Source organism: Mobula hypostoma, chromosome 11 (genome assembly GCF_963921235.1).
Source record: "Mobula hypostoma chromosome 11, sMobHyp1.1, whole genome shotgun sequence".
NCBI classification, from domain to species: Eukaryota; Metazoa; Chordata; class Chondrichthyes; order Myliobatiformes; family Myliobatidae; genus Mobula; species Mobula hypostoma.
The window spans coordinates 6,433,337-6,448,882 of NC_086107.1; the positions used below are offsets into that span (position 1 = coordinate 6,433,337).

The 15,546-nt window shown below is 41.8% G+C and overlaps 1 protein-coding gene across 8 annotated transcripts in view; it reads right to left on the reverse strand.

Moving 5' to 3' along the window:
- Positions 1–15,546, reverse strand: part of LOC134353567 (homeodomain-interacting protein kinase 3-like) — a 251,827-nt gene that overhangs the window by 8,919 nt on the left and 227,362 nt on the right. For all 8 annotated transcript variants that reach the window (XM_063061621.1, XM_063061618.1, XM_063061615.1 and 5 more), the window contains one exon: positions 4,953–5,099. In XM_063061621.1, coding sequence (XP_062917691.1) covers positions 4,953–5,099 — 147 coding nt within the window. The remainder of the gene's footprint in view (positions 1–4,952; positions 5,100–15,546) is intronic.

A 15,546-nucleotide genomic window follows, 5' to 3' on the forward strand; every position in this document is an offset into this window, starting at 1 on the left:
TGCATTCTAACTCCTCTTTCCTAATCACATGTCCAATGAAGTTACGTTGCCTTTTCACGGTCTCATACATTATTTCTCTTTTTGTGTTTGCTCTCTTCATGACATCCTCGTTAGATATTCGTTTCATCCATGATATTCTTTGCATTCTCCTCAAAAACCACATCTCTGCTGCTACAATTTGTTTCCTCATGTTACTAGATATTGTCCAACATTCTGAGCCATATAACATAACTGGATAAACGTAACATTTCAGTACTCTGAGGCGGGTTGCCATGCCTAGTTTAGTATTGGTCAGTATACTCTTCATTCTCATAAAGGTGTCTTTTGCCATCCCTATTCTCCTTTTGATGTCCATGTCGCACCTGCCATCTGATGTCACCCAGCTTCCTAAGTAGCAAAAGTTCTGTACTTGTTTTATGTCTTCCCCGTTTATTCTCAGCCTGCAGATAGGATTCTCCTTCTTTTTGGATATCACCATACATTCTGTCTTTTTGCAATTGATAGATAGACCCCTTTTTGCACTTTCTTCAACAACTATATCAATTAAGTTTTGTAGTTCTTCCTCTGTACTTGCAATTAACACAGTGTCATCTGCATATCTGAAATTATTGATGTTTTCACCACCAACTTTGAAAACCAAGATGTCTCTTATTTTTTGTAATACTGTTTCACTGTTTCATTGTATTGTTTCACTAAATAAATCAGGGGAGAAAACACACCCTTGTCTAATGCCTCGCTTGATTTTTATAAACTGACTCACTTCTCCACCTATTCTTACAGCGGCAGTTTGTTCCCAGTACAGATTTCTGATTAGGCGAAGGTCTTTTGAATCTAGATCTAGAGTTTTCTGTAATATTTCAAAAACTTATTGTGCTTCACTTTATCAAATGCTTTTGTATAGTCAATAAAACAAACAAATCTTTTTGCACTTGAATAGCTCGTTCTGATAGTATCCTTAACATCAATATTGTGTTTCTTGTACCTTCGTCTTTCACAAAACCACATCGTTCTTTGCCTATTTCAGCTTGTATCTTACTTTTAGCTCTAGTCATCAAAATTCTTAGAAGTATCTTGGTGATATGACTCATTAAACTTATGGTCCAATGTAATTCACATTCTATTGCTCCCGGATTCTTAGGAGGAGTGATAAATACTGATTTTTTCATCTCTTCTGGTATTATTCCAGTCTCATAAATGTCATTGATTAAATCAGTAAGTTTTTCAATTCCATAATCTTCAAGGGTGATAATTTGTTCTATAACTAATTCATCAGGACCTGCTGCCTTTCCTTTCTTCAACTTATTTATTGCATTACGATCTTCAGATTTTAAAATACTTGGACCTTCAGTGTTTTCCTTCATTTCTGGTTTTTTGCCTCGATCGTCTTCAAACAATTCCTGAGTACACTCAGTCCTTCTATTCATAATCTCATCTTTTTCCATGATAATGGTACCGTCCTTTGCTTTCAAACATCCACCTGAAGAACAGAGGAGCTTCTTACCAGTGATATTCTTGATTTGATAATGTAACCTTTTTGGATCAGTAATAAGGATTCTTTCTATTTGCTCACATTCCTGGTTTAACCATTCTTCTTTGGCTTTTTGACAGAAGCTTTTAACTTTTTTAATTGAAGGACTTATATTCTATAGGATTTGCTTTCTTCCGTCTCCTTTCTTCCATTAGATTTTTGATCTCATCTGTCATCCATTTACTCTTTGTGCTTTTTCCTTTTTAGGGAATCACTGACTTTGCTGATTCTACCAAGGCATCCTTTAGAGAGTTAAATTTCATTTCTACATGATTGCTATCATCTTCAACAGATTCTATTTCTAGACTTTGAACCCTATTCCTTACTTCAATTGTAAATTTTTGTCTTAAGTTTTCTTCTTTAATTGCAAGTAGTCAAGGGATTGTTCAGGTTTTTGCTTCTTTAGTTTTTTAAGTTTTACTTTTACATGACATAATACTGGGTTATTATTATTACTCAATATCAGAAAGAGTGCTCCTTGTTAGATTCAGAGGACAACCATTTGATTTAGCAGTTATATAGGCATATGCACCAACAACAGATGGAATAAATGAGGATATAGATAAATTCTATGAAGAGCTTGAACAAGCAAAGAATGGAAGCAAATCTCAAGGTATTGTTATTGTCATGGGAGATCTAAATGCTAAAGTAGGACAAGATGCTGATGGAAATACCATAGGAAAATTTGGACTACGGGAAAGAAATGAAAGAGGTGAGAAATGGGTAGAATGGTGCAAGGTGAATAATCAGGTCATTATGAATACCTACTTTAGAAACCATCCAAAATGCTTGTGGACCTGGAAAAGTCCAGGTGATAATACTAGAAATCAAATTGACTTTATTACTATAAACCAAAGATTTAGGAACTCAGTGACTCAGTGCAAAACATATCCAGGTGCAGACTGTAATAGTGACCATAAGCCAGTAGTATGTCAACTGGACTGAAAGATCAGTACAAAGAAGTGAAGGGAGTAAGTGCCGGCAGGTGATAGATGGATCCAGGTGTGGGGCTGAAAGACAGATGAGGGGGTGGGGGCCGTGGAGGTAGTGCCAGGGGCTGGGAGGTGATAGGTCGACCCAGGTGTGGGGCTGATATGCAGATGCAGATGGGGAGAGTGGGAACAGCATCAGGAGACAGGTGTGGAGATAGTGCCAGGGCTGGGAGGTGATAGGTGGAGGCGATAATAGGCTGCAGATGGTGAAAGCAGATGGGAAAAGAAAGTGAAGCATCCTTGCTCCACCTATTTGTTGTCAATGTCCTGTCTATTCCTTTAGTTCGAATGAAGGGTCTCGATCTGAAACACCGACTGTCCATTTCCCTCCACAGACATTGCCTGACACCCTGAGTTCCCCCAGCAGCTTGCTTTTTGCGCTCCAGATCTCAGCTTCTGTGGTCAATTGCAGTTAGTCTATGTATATAACAGTTACTTGTACATTGTATTTCATAGGATTACTTTTATATTTATTGTGTTCTTTATGTTGATTGTATTTTTTATGGAGTAACAATTATTTTGTTCTCTTTTGTACACTTGTGCACTGTACAATGACAATAAAACTTTTGAATTGTGTCTCCATGAACCCTTCAAGTTCCATCTCAGAAGGTGGTGTTTTCACAGGCTGAATGGTTGGTTCTTCGTACAGAAACCTCTCAGGCCAGGGGGTGCTTTGCAAAACTCCCTAGTGGCAATGCCAACGAGTATTCTAGTTGAATAATTTCTCATAGACCACGCACTGCTTTGGGCTAAATGTTTTACCTTTTTAAGAGCTGACAATGCACAAATTTCTGTTCTAAAGGGGTGTCCCTCTATTCTGAGGCTGTGCCCTCTGTTCCTAGACTCCCCCACTATCCTCTCCACATCCACTCTTTTATCACTGACATATGCCATAAAATCTGTTTTGTGGCAGCAGTACTGTGCGATACATGAAAATGGTATAAATTACAATAGATAGATAGATAAATAAATAAATAATGTAACATGCAAAATAGTGGATGAACTCAGCAGGTCAGGCAGCATCTACGAAGAGGAATAAGCAGTTGATGTTTTAAGCTGACAAAATGTACAAAAGAGCAAGGGTTCACGGGTTCTTGGACCGTTCAAAAATCTGATGCCAGAGGGGAAAAAGCTGTTCCTAAATTGTTGAGTGTGGGTCATCAAGCTCCTGTACCTCCACCCCGATGGAAGTAGTGAGGAGGGGCCGGCTTGTAACCCCTTTCTAATGCTCCTCAACTTGTCTTTCTGCATCACAGGCATTCAGGAGACCCCAGCCAAGACCTGGAGATTCCTTGCTTGCGTACCAAGGCAACAGCTCAACTCAGTTCTGCCCGTGTTGCATGCAGTGCACTGTACACTTCCTGTCAGTGTAGCTGCGAAGGGCTGCAATGTATAGCAAGGTATTATTCTGAAAGGCACATGCAGAGACTGAGGGTGGACCTCAAACACAAAATAATCTGCAGATGCTGGGATCAAAGCAACACTGGGTTCCGGCCCGAAACGTCGACCGATCTTTTCCACGGATGCTGCCCGACCTGCTGAGTTCCTCCTGCGTGTTGTAAGTGAGGGTGGACCTCACTGTGACTACGGAGAGCTCTGAAAGCTTCAGGTTGAATTAGTTGTTTGCTGGGAAAAACCGTGTGTTGAATTATTCGGTACACAAGGCAGAGTTTCACTCCCAGTATTTGAATGCCATGCTTGGCTAGTAACATCAGTGCCTGTACTGCAATACACTTTCCCTTATCAAACCTTTCCACACGTACACAAAGCACTGTTCTGTTTCTGAGCACTGAGCATTTCAGAATCAGGTTAAATATCACGAGCATATGTTGCGAAAGTTTGTGGCAGTAGTACATTGCAATACATATTAAAAAAGCTATAAGTTACAATAATATAATATATTATGTAATATACAATTATATGAGAGCAAAAAACAGAATAAAATTGTGAGGTAGTGTACATGGATTCATTGTCCATTCAGAAATTGTATAATTGTACCATATATATGTAACCATATACAGGCACTGTAGTGTAATGGCTAGTGAAATGCTTCACAGTGATCACCGATCGGGGTTCAATTCCCACTGCTGTCTTGTAAGGAGTTTGTACATTCTCCCCACGAACGTGTGGATTTACTCCGGGGGCTCCGGTTTCCTCCCACATTCCAAAGACGTACGGTTAGGGCTAGTGAATTGTGGGCATGTCATGTTGGTGCCAGAAGCGTGGCAACACTTGAAGGCAGCCTTTGCCGATTTGATTTGAAGCAAGCAACATACTTCACTGTAGGTCTCACTGTTTCGGAGTACATGTGAGAACCAAAGCCTGATCTTTAATTTTTATGTCTTGCAAAACAACAAATCCACAGCACAGGTGCATCAGTGACAATAAACCTAATATTGATTCTGAACCCACTCCCCCGCCCCGACTGGTACCTGTTTGGCCTCTTGCAGGGAGACGGGCTGGAATGCGCAGAATCCGATGAACTCGTGCTCAAGGTGCTGTCCGGACTACTCAATGAACACACGCGGTCGATGTTCAGCGTGCTCTGGCAGGCTTCGCAGTCTGGGCTGCCTTTACAACTGTGCAGTGGGGGTTGGGGGGAAGATAAAAATCAACAGCGTCACATGTCAGATAAAACAAACCCATTTGTGACAAAACAGCTTAGAACATTAAACATTACAGCACAGTACAGAGCCTTCGGACCACAATGTCGTGCCAATCTTTTAACCTACTCTACGATCATTCAAATCCTTCCCTCCTACATAGCTCTTCACTTTTCTATCACCCATGTGATGGATGCCACCTTCTTGAGGCATCATGAAGACATCCTTAATGGTAGAGAGAGCTGTGTCCATGATGGAGTTGTATGAGTCTACAACGTTCTGTAACCGCTAGCAATTCTGTGCATTCTACACTACAGCAGCCAATGATAACCAACAACATGCCGGGTACATCTAACTTTAAGCTGAACAGTCTGAATCCACATCCTATATTATTCACCATACCTGTGCCAGCCATAATCTAGATTTGCTTTGCATTCAGACCAGTTAGCTGCACTGCACTTGCTCTCTAGCTTTTACACTTTATTATACATTGTTATGATAACATTACAACACAGTACAGGCCCTTCAGCCCACAATGTTGTGACGACCTTTTAACCTACTCTAAGATCAATTTAATCCTTCCCTCTTCCTATATAGCCATCCACTTTTCTATTATCCATGTGCATAAGAATCTCTTAATTGCTCCTAATGTGTCTGACTCTATCACCAACCCTGCCAGGGCACTTCTGTGTAAAAAAAAACTTGCCTCTGACATCCCCTTTATGTTTCCCTCCAATCACCTTAAAATTATGACCTTGGTATTAGCTGTTTCTGCCCTGGGAATCAGTCTCTGGCTATCTACTTGAAATATGCCTCTTATCAAAAGACCATAAGATATAGAAGCATGATTAGGCCATTTGGCCCATCGAGTCTGCTCTGCCATATCACCATGGCTGATCCAATTATCCTTTCAGCCCCAGTTTCTTGCCTTCTCCCTGTATCCCTTCATGCCTTGACTAATCAAGAATCTATCAACCTCTCCCTTAAATATACACAAAGACATGGCCCCCACAGCTGCTTATGGCAAAGAATTCCACACTCTCTGGTTAAAGAATTCCTCCTCATCACCATTCTAAAAGGACACCCCTTAATTCTGAGACTGATATTAGACTCTCCCATCATAGGAAACATCTTCTCCATATCTACTCTATCAAGGCCTTTTGCCATTCGCCATTCTTCTAAATTCTAGTGAATACAGGCTCACAGCCATCAAACACTCTTCATATGACAAGCGAATTGAATCCTGGAATCATTTTCGTGAACCGCCTTTGAACCCTCTCCAGTTCCAGTGCATCCTTTCTAAGATAAGGGGTCCAAAACTACTCACAATACCATATGTGAGGCCTCACCAGTGCTTTATAAAGTCTCAACATTACATCCTTGCTTTTATATTCTAGTCCTCTTGAAATGAATGCTAACATTGCATTTGCCTTCCTCACCACAGACTCAACCTGCAAATTAACCTTTAGGGAATCCTGCACAAGGGCTCCCAAGTCCCTTGGCAATTCAGTTTTTCATATTTTCTCTCTATTTAGAAGACAGTCAACCCTCTCATTTCTTCTACCAAAGTGCATGACTATGCACTTCCCAACACTGTATTCCATCTGCTGTTTCTTTGCCCATTCTCCTAATCTGTCTAAATCCTTCTGTCGCCTCTCTACTTCCTCAGAACTACCTGCTCCTCCACCTATCTTTATATCATTGCAACAAAAAAGCAATCAATTCCATCATCCAAATCATTGGCATATAACATAAAAAGAATCAGTCCCAACACAGACCCCTGTAAAAAAACACCACTAGTCACTGGCAGTCAACCAGAAAAGGCTAACTTTATTCCCACGCTTTGCTTCCTGCCAATCAGCCACTGCTTTATCCCTGCTAGAATCTTTCCTGTGATACCATGGGCTTGTAGGTTGTTAAGTAACCTCATGTGTGACACCTTGTCAAAGGCCTTCTGAAAATACAAGTACACAACATCAACTGATTCTCCTTTGTCTATCCTGCTGATTATTTCTTCAAAGCATGCTAACAGATCTGTCAGACAAGATTTTCCCTTGAGGAAACCATGCTAATTACGGCCTAATTTACATGTGCCTCCAAGTACCCTGGGACCTCATCCTTAATAATCGACACCAACATCTTCCCAATCACTAAAGTCAGACTAATCAGTCTATAGTTTCCTTTCTTCTGCTTCTCGCTCTTCTTGAAGAGTGGAGTGACATTTGCAATTTTGCAGTCTTCCGAAACCTTTCCAGAATCTAGAGATTCTTGAAGAATCATTACTAGTGTTTCTACGATCTTTTCAGCCATCTCTTTTGGAACCCTGGGGTGTACACCATCTGGTCCAGGTGACATCTACCTTCAGACCTTTCAGTTTTCCAAGAAGCGTCTCTCTAGTAATGGTAATTTCACCCTCTTCATGACCCCTGAAACCTGGAACATCCACCATACTGTTACCATCTTCCACAGTGAAGACTGATGCAAAATAATTATTCAGTTCATCTGCCATCTCCTTGTCCCTCATTACTACCTCCCCAGCATCGTTCTTCAGTGCTCCAATATTCACTCTTGCCTATTTTACATTATCTTATTGTACATCTCTGAAAGTTATCCCTGATCCTCCTTCTCTCCAAAGAGAAAAGCTTCTTCCAATCATCTCTCCCCACTAATTCCAACAACGAGAACCCATCTTCTCCCTATTGTCAAGCCTCGTATCCCTTTCTGTTCTTCCAGCAAAAGCTTAGGAGACCACATGTAGACTCCTGCAAACTTTGCCCTTGCATCAATACCTTTTTTGTAACAAAGTCTCTGCAGCCCTCTGCACTTTGACCATTACTCCCCTCTCTAACTACCAACCACGGCAAAAAACACTGAACAATTCTGGAGAACGTTGATGTGAGACTCTTTAAACCTGATTTTTCCAAAACCCTCTCCTGAGTCCCATTTATGTGTCTGGCCGCTAAATATTGAAAAGACTCCTGAGAGTCTTTACTGTCGTTAATACTCAATAACAAAATTGCCTGCAGCTCAGCATATTACCTAAGGTTTAATATTTAATTTATTTCATTAATCTTATTTATTTATTCATACATCCAATTTATCAATTTCTTTCTTTCCTTCTTTCTACCAGCTATCTATCTGTCTGGAAGCTTGGTTGATCACTAAGCTTCGCAAAATATTTGCAGACGTTTCAGCTCCAATCGAGAAGCCGTCAGCAGTGCACAGTTGAGGGTGTTGTCTCCTCAGAATGGGGCTTATACACTCCTCCGGTGGCCGAATGGATATTATGTAGATGTCGTGATCTGGCCAGCTGGTTCAAAACACTGTGAACAGTTTCACTGTAGAAGATTCTGATTGGCTAGCTTTGAGGGAGATCCACTGGAGAAGTGTTTGCTTCACTGCCCAGATCCCAAAGATTACTGGTGATGTCATCATTTCTCTTTTCTCCATAAAGGTTCATAAACCGGATCTATGTCGATATGTTTGTTGATGGATTCTTCCATACAGAAACACGTTTCGAGAAATTCTCATTCTTTTCTTGTTCTTGCTTAGTCAAGACTATGGCTGTTGTCCAGTTGAAATGGTGCCCTCTTCGTCCTCATGAGTAGATACCAGCGAGAGTGGGTCGTGCCTTCTGTTCAATAGCTGATGCTCGTATAGCCTGGTCCATAGTTCGGTTGACCAACTTAGTAGTTGACCTATGCTACCGTGGTGCTCTATTTTAAGTTGTAATAATGTAATAGTGTTTTCAAAGAAAACATTGAAAAATGCTCAATGTTCTTTAATATTTTTGTGATAAATTATCTATGGTATTAAATAGCAAAGGCTGCTTTATTACTTGTCAGATCAGAATGCCAGTGAGTTGTTAGATATTGATATGTACAATGACTTACAAAATTTAAAGATTAGAATCTAATTCTAATTTAAAATTGGTTGACCCTTTAATTTCTTTACATATGAGGATTTGACACAAGATGCACTTGGATTGGAGTCAGACTTATTATGTTTTAAAAACAATTTAATTTACAAGGATTTAAGATCTTGCAAGTTTCAAGTTGAATTTGGTAAAATAAGTGTTTAATTGAAAAACGATGGTCTCTGTTTAAAAAAATACTTGATATTTACAATCAGCAATGAAAAACTAATTTAATATTTTTAAATGTAATTTGGGATAGTGAGATAGGGTAGTTGAACACCCTCGCTCCATCCACAGAAAGCAGAATTTCCCAGTGGTTAACCATTTTAATTCCTATCCCCATTCTCGTTTCGACGTGTTGGTCCACGGCTTCCTTTACTGCCATCTCCGCCACAATGAGGTCACTCTCAGGTTAGAGGAGCAATATCTCATATTTCATCGGGGCAGTCTCCAACCTGATGACATGAACATCAATTTCTCTAATTTCTAATAATTTTCCCTCTTCTTCTATTCCCTACTTTGACCTCTTACCTCTTCTCACCTGCCTATCATCTTCTCCAGGTCCCCCCCCCATCCCTTTCTCCCATTGTCCACTCTCCTCTCCTATCAGATTCCTTCTTCTCCAGCCCTTTGTCTTTTCCGCCTTCAACCCCCTCCCTCAGCCACTCCCTGACTTTACCTACCTGTATCTCCTTCCAGCTTGTACTCCTTCCCCTCCCCCCACCTTCTTCTCACTTCATCCACCTCCCTTTCCAGTCCTGACGAAAGGTCGACTGTTTATTCATCTTCTCAGATGCTGCTTGACCTGTTGAGTTCCTCCAGCATTTTGTGTGTGTTGCTCTATATTTCCAACATCTGCAGAATCTCTCGTGTCTGAGATTAGCCAGTCCTTTGTTTATTTCATATTCAAATAAAAGTTCATTTGGAGTTTTTAATAAAAGGGCAGCACAGTGTCGTTGCAGTTGGTATAATACTGTAAAGTCGGGGTTCAATTCCTGCCACTGTCTGTATGTTCTCCCTGTGACCAAGTCAGTTTCCTCCAGGTGCTCCAGCTTCCCCCCACATTCTAAAGACATGCAGGTTAGTAAGTTGCAGGAATGCTATGCTGACGCTTGTGGGCTGCCCCCAGCAAATGCTGCATTTCACTGTATGTTCTGATTTTCATGTGACAAATCTTAAAATCTTTGTTTCCTCAGTTCTGAAGCAATACCATTTGAAGCCACAGGGCGGCGCCTAATCTTAACATTTTGCCAGCTCTTACAGCCAGTAGAATGGTAAACAGCTCCAACACACCTCAGCGCAGGCAGCTGTGATATCGTGTGTTTCATCAAATAAAAACTATCTATCAAAATTATTGCCCGGGCTCCATCAATTTTGCTTGCACAGTCTATAGAAGTGAAGCAATGCAGAAGCAAGGTCATTAACCCTAGACAGATTACAGAGGAAGAAATTTTTGCAGATCGGGTCTCGGAGCCTGTGGGAGGCTAGTGCAGAAATTGCAGGGGCCCTAGCAGAGATATTTAAAACACCCTTAGCCATGGTTAGATTGGAGTGTAGCTAATGTAGTCTATTGCTTAAGAAAGGCTCTAAGAATAAGCCAGGAAATCACAGGCTGGTGAGCCTGACATCAGTAGTGGGAAAATTATTGGAAGGTATTCTAAGGGACCAGATATGGGAGTTCTTTGGGGAAGTTACCAGAAAAGTTGATGAAGGCAAGACAACAGGTGTTGTCTACATGGACTTTAGCAAGGCCTTTGATAAGGTCCCGCATGGGATGTTGGTCAAGAAGGCTCAGTCACTTGGCATTCAGGATGAGGTAGTAAACTGAATTAGACGTTCACTTCATGGAAGAAGCCAGAGAGTGGTTATAGACTTACACGGTCAGCACTAGAGCACTGAGGAATGTGGCTGAACAGGGGGATCTGGGAATACAAATCCATAATTCCTTGAAAGAAATGTCACAGGTAGATAGGGTCACAATAGAGCTTTTGGTGCACTGGCTTTCATAAATGCATGTACTGAGTAGAGGAGTTGGAATGTTATGTTGAAATTGAGGCCTAATTTGGGGTATTCTGTGCAGTTTTGGTCACCTACCTACAGGAACAATGTAAATAAAATTGAAAGAATGCAGAAAAAAATTACAAGGATTATACTGAAAGGTTGAATGGGTTAGAACTTTATTCTCCAGAATGTAGAACGTATACAAAATTATGAGGGGTATGGATATGCAGGCTTTTTCCACTGAGGTTGGGTCAGACTACAACTAAGGGTCATGAGTTAAAGGTGAAAGGTGCAATGTTTTAAGGGGGAACTTCTTCTCTTAGAGAGTGGTGAGAGTGTGGAACAACCTGCCAGCGCAAGTGGTTGGATACAGGGTCAATTTCAACATACAAGAGAAATTTGGATAGGTACATGGATGGAAGGGCTATCGTCCAGGTGCAGGTCAATGGGACCAGGCAGTTTAATGGTTGGGCATGGACTAGATGGGCCAAAGGGCCTGTTTCTGTGCTATAGTGTTCTATGACTCTCTCTCTCTCTCTCTCTCTTAGAGACATGTAACAATCTTAGGTTTAGGTATGTGTGTGTGTGTGGGGGGGTGTGGGATGGAAGGGAGGAACAGTGTTTGCTGTTCTGGTTTTGTTGCTTGTTGGGCTCTGTGTTGTTCTGCCAAGCATTGTGGAGCATGCAATTGGGGTGCCAGAATGTGTGGCAACACTTATGGATATCCCTCAGTTGTATTGGTTGTTAACACAAATGCCGCATTTGACTGCATCTTCTGATGTAAATGTGATGAATAAATCCAAATTTCAATCAGGATAAAGTGGTGATAAATAAACTTGAATTTTGAACCTCGAATCATGCCCACTTTCCCTGCGTTGCAGAAGGAGGCCTTCTGATGGTCAGGGTCGACCATGAATTCGGCAGAGACTGATGCAGTTTGACACCAACAATGTGTCACAGGAGTTGCCAGTCAGTGTTGAGCTCAACACAGGGCTGTATTAGGGATTCCAGCTCTGGATTTTACTCTCAGGATTTCCCCAAAGCCTTCCCCCTGAGTGGGTATAGCTGTAAGGCAGCAGAGGTTTGAGATCAGAGCCTTCCTTCACCTTGATCAGCTGCCAACCGTCGCTGATGAGTCTCATCTGCCAGGAGCTACTCTTTTTAAGGTGACAGTAATCCACCTTTGCCCCTTCTCCTGTCAGTAGAAATAGTTCTGGAGGGCTCAGCAGCTGAGCCACACACTAGACTTGGTCGTCAGAGGCTATTTGAGATGCATGCCATTGGGAGCATTTAATAGCTAGTGGGCGCTTGTCTCCAATACCACCCGTCTAGCTGAAACAACCTTAAGGAAGCAGGAAAGGAATAAATAGCCAATATTTCAAGCTCAGAACCCTGACTGTTTATTCTCCTCCATAGATGCTGCTTGACCTGCTGAGTTCCTCCAACATTTTGTGTGTGTCGCTCTAGATTCCTAGTATTTGCAAAATCTCGTGTTTATGATTTACTGTTTATCTTAACATAGATCTTATGTTTTTTATTATCATTTATTACTGACAGGATGTTCCGTAATTAAATCAATGAGACCTTTTCCCATATGGCAGAAACATGGTTCCTCATAACATTCTCTCTCTCTTTCTCTCTCTCTCACTTACAGATCTGGCATTTTTCATTTTATTGATTTGGTCAAGTGTAAGTAATAAGCAACTTGTGTCAATTTAAGTTACCCACTGACCGACCTAATGACCAACCAGCCCTTCTGGCCTAATGAGCCAACATTGCCCAATTACATTGGTGTGACCAATTAATCTACCAACCCGTAGGTGCTTGGAATGTGGGAGGACACAGGAGCACAGAGAATAACGCATGCGGTCACGGGGAAACATAAGAACTCCTGAAGACAGCAGTGGTAATTGAACTATGGTCGCTGGCGCTGTAATGGCAGTACGCTAACCATTGTGCTGTGCTGTCGCTACAAACTAATTTTCCTGACATTTATACCTTGGGTATGACAACGATAAACATGAACCTCTCCCAAGTGCAAAGGTGTTGGGTGCTTGAAAGGGGCTGCTAGTTTGCTTTAATACCATAAGACAAGGAGCAGAATTAGGCCACTCAGCCCATCAAGTATGATCTGCCATTCTATCATGGCTGATTTATTACCCCTATTAATCCCATTTCCGGTAACCTTTGATGCCCTGACTAATCGAGGACCCATCAACTTTCACTTTAAATATACTCAATGACTTGGCCTCCACAGCAGTCTATGGTAATGAATTCCACAGATTCACCACCCTCTGACTAAAGTAAACCCTTCTCATCTCTGGCCTTAAGGATGCCCTTATATTCTGAGACCAGGCCCTCTGGTCCTAGACTCCTCGATTTTTTGGAAACCTCCTCTCCACATCACTCTACTTAGGCTTTTCAAGTCAAGTCAAGTCATGTCGCTTTTTATTGTCATTTCAACCATAAACTGCTGGTACAGCGCACAGTAAAAATGAAACAACGTTCCTCCAGGACCATGGTGCTACATGAAACAACACAAAACTACACTAGACTAAGTGAGACAACACAAGGCTACACTAGACTATATAAGACAACACAAAAACTACGCTAGACTACAGACCTACACAGGACTACTTAAAGTGCACAAAGTGCAGGGAAGTACAGTAAATAATAAACAAGACAATAGGCACAGTAGAGGACAAATTACAATATAACTGATGTAGATGTCAGTCTAGTCTCTGGGTATTAAAGAGTCTGATGGTTTGGGGGAAGAAACTGTTACATAGTCTGGTCGTGAGAGCCCGAATGCTTCAGTACCTTTTGCCAGAAGGCAGGAGGGAGAAGAGTTTGTATGAGGGGTGTGTGGGGTCCTTCACAATGCTGTTGGCTTTACGGGTGCTGCGTGTAGTGTAAATGTCTGTAATGGCAGGAAGAGAGACCCCGATGATCTTCTCAGCTGACCTCACTATCCGCTGCAGGGTCTTGTGATCCGAGATGGTGCAATTTCCGAACCAGGCAGTGATGCAGCTGCTCAGGATGCTCTCAGTACAGCCTCTGTAGAATGTGGTGAGGATGGGGGGTGGGAGATGGACTTTTCTCAGCCTTCGCAGAAAGTAGAGACGCTGCTGTGCTTTCTTGGCTATGGAGCTGGTGTTGAGGGACCAGGTGAGATTCTCCACCAGGTGAACACCAAGAAATTTGGTGGTCTTAATGATCTCAACGGAGGAGCCGTCAATGTTCAGTGGAGAGTATCAATATTTGATGGGTTTCGATGAGATTCCCCTACCCCACTCTTCTAAACTCCAGCGAGTACAGGCCCAAAGCCATCAAGTGCTCCTCATACATTAACCCTTTCATTCCCGGGATCTTTCTTGTAAACCTCCTCAGGACCCTCTCCAATGCCAGCACATCCTTTCTCAGATATGGGGCCAAAAGTGCTTACAATACACCAAATATAGTCTGACCAATGCTTTATAATGCTTCAACATTACATCCTTGGTATTATGTTCCGGTCCTGTCAAAATGAATGCTACAATGAACTTGGCTTTCTTACCACTGACTCAACTTGGGAATCCTGCACAAGGACTCCCAAGTCTCATTGCACCTCTGATTTCAGATATGACGACGGCATTCAAGAAGCTCTTAGATAGCCGCCCTTGCAGAAGACCATTAGACCATAAGACATAGGAGTAGATTTAGGCTATTTAGCACATCGTCTGCTCCACCAGTCCATCATGGCTGACTTATTATCCCTCTCAACCCCATTCTTCTGCCTTCTCCCCACAACCTTTGACACACTTAATAATCAAGAACCTATCAATCTCTGTTTTAAATATACCCAGTGATTCCAAATATACTCATTGAATTCCAGATTCACTACCCTCACACATCATGAAGACCCTAGAGTGGTTGATCCCGACTCACCTCCGACCCCTGGCAATCGAAGTTCAACGTTCAAAGTAAATTTTTAATCTAAGTATGCATATGTCACCATACACTAAGTTAAGATCCATTTTCTTGTAGGTATTCACTACAGAACAAAGAAATACAATGAAAAAGAACATACACACAAAGACTGACAAACAACCAATGTGCAAAAGAAGGCAAACTGTGTAAATACAAAACAAAAGTAACGAAATAATACTGAGAACGCAAATTGCAATCGCGGGATCTAGAGCAAACAGAAGTGAATGGAGTCAGTGAACGACTGATTTAAACTGGCTCTCCTCTTGTCTCCCTCTCTTCTCAAGTAGGAGGTCATGGGTCCCATGCCCCCAGATTCAGGAGCAGTTGTTACTCTGCAGCTATCGGGCTCCTGGACTGGCTTCACTCGCCTCTGCTCTGCACTGTCTCCACAGCCTGTAGACTCACTCTTGGGGACTCTGCAGCTCATGTTCTATGTGTTATTTGTTCAGTATTTTTGTTTTTAACTATTTGCATGACTTGTCCTCTTTTGCACATTGAATGTTTGTCCGTCTGTGTTATGTGTGGTTTTTCATGGAT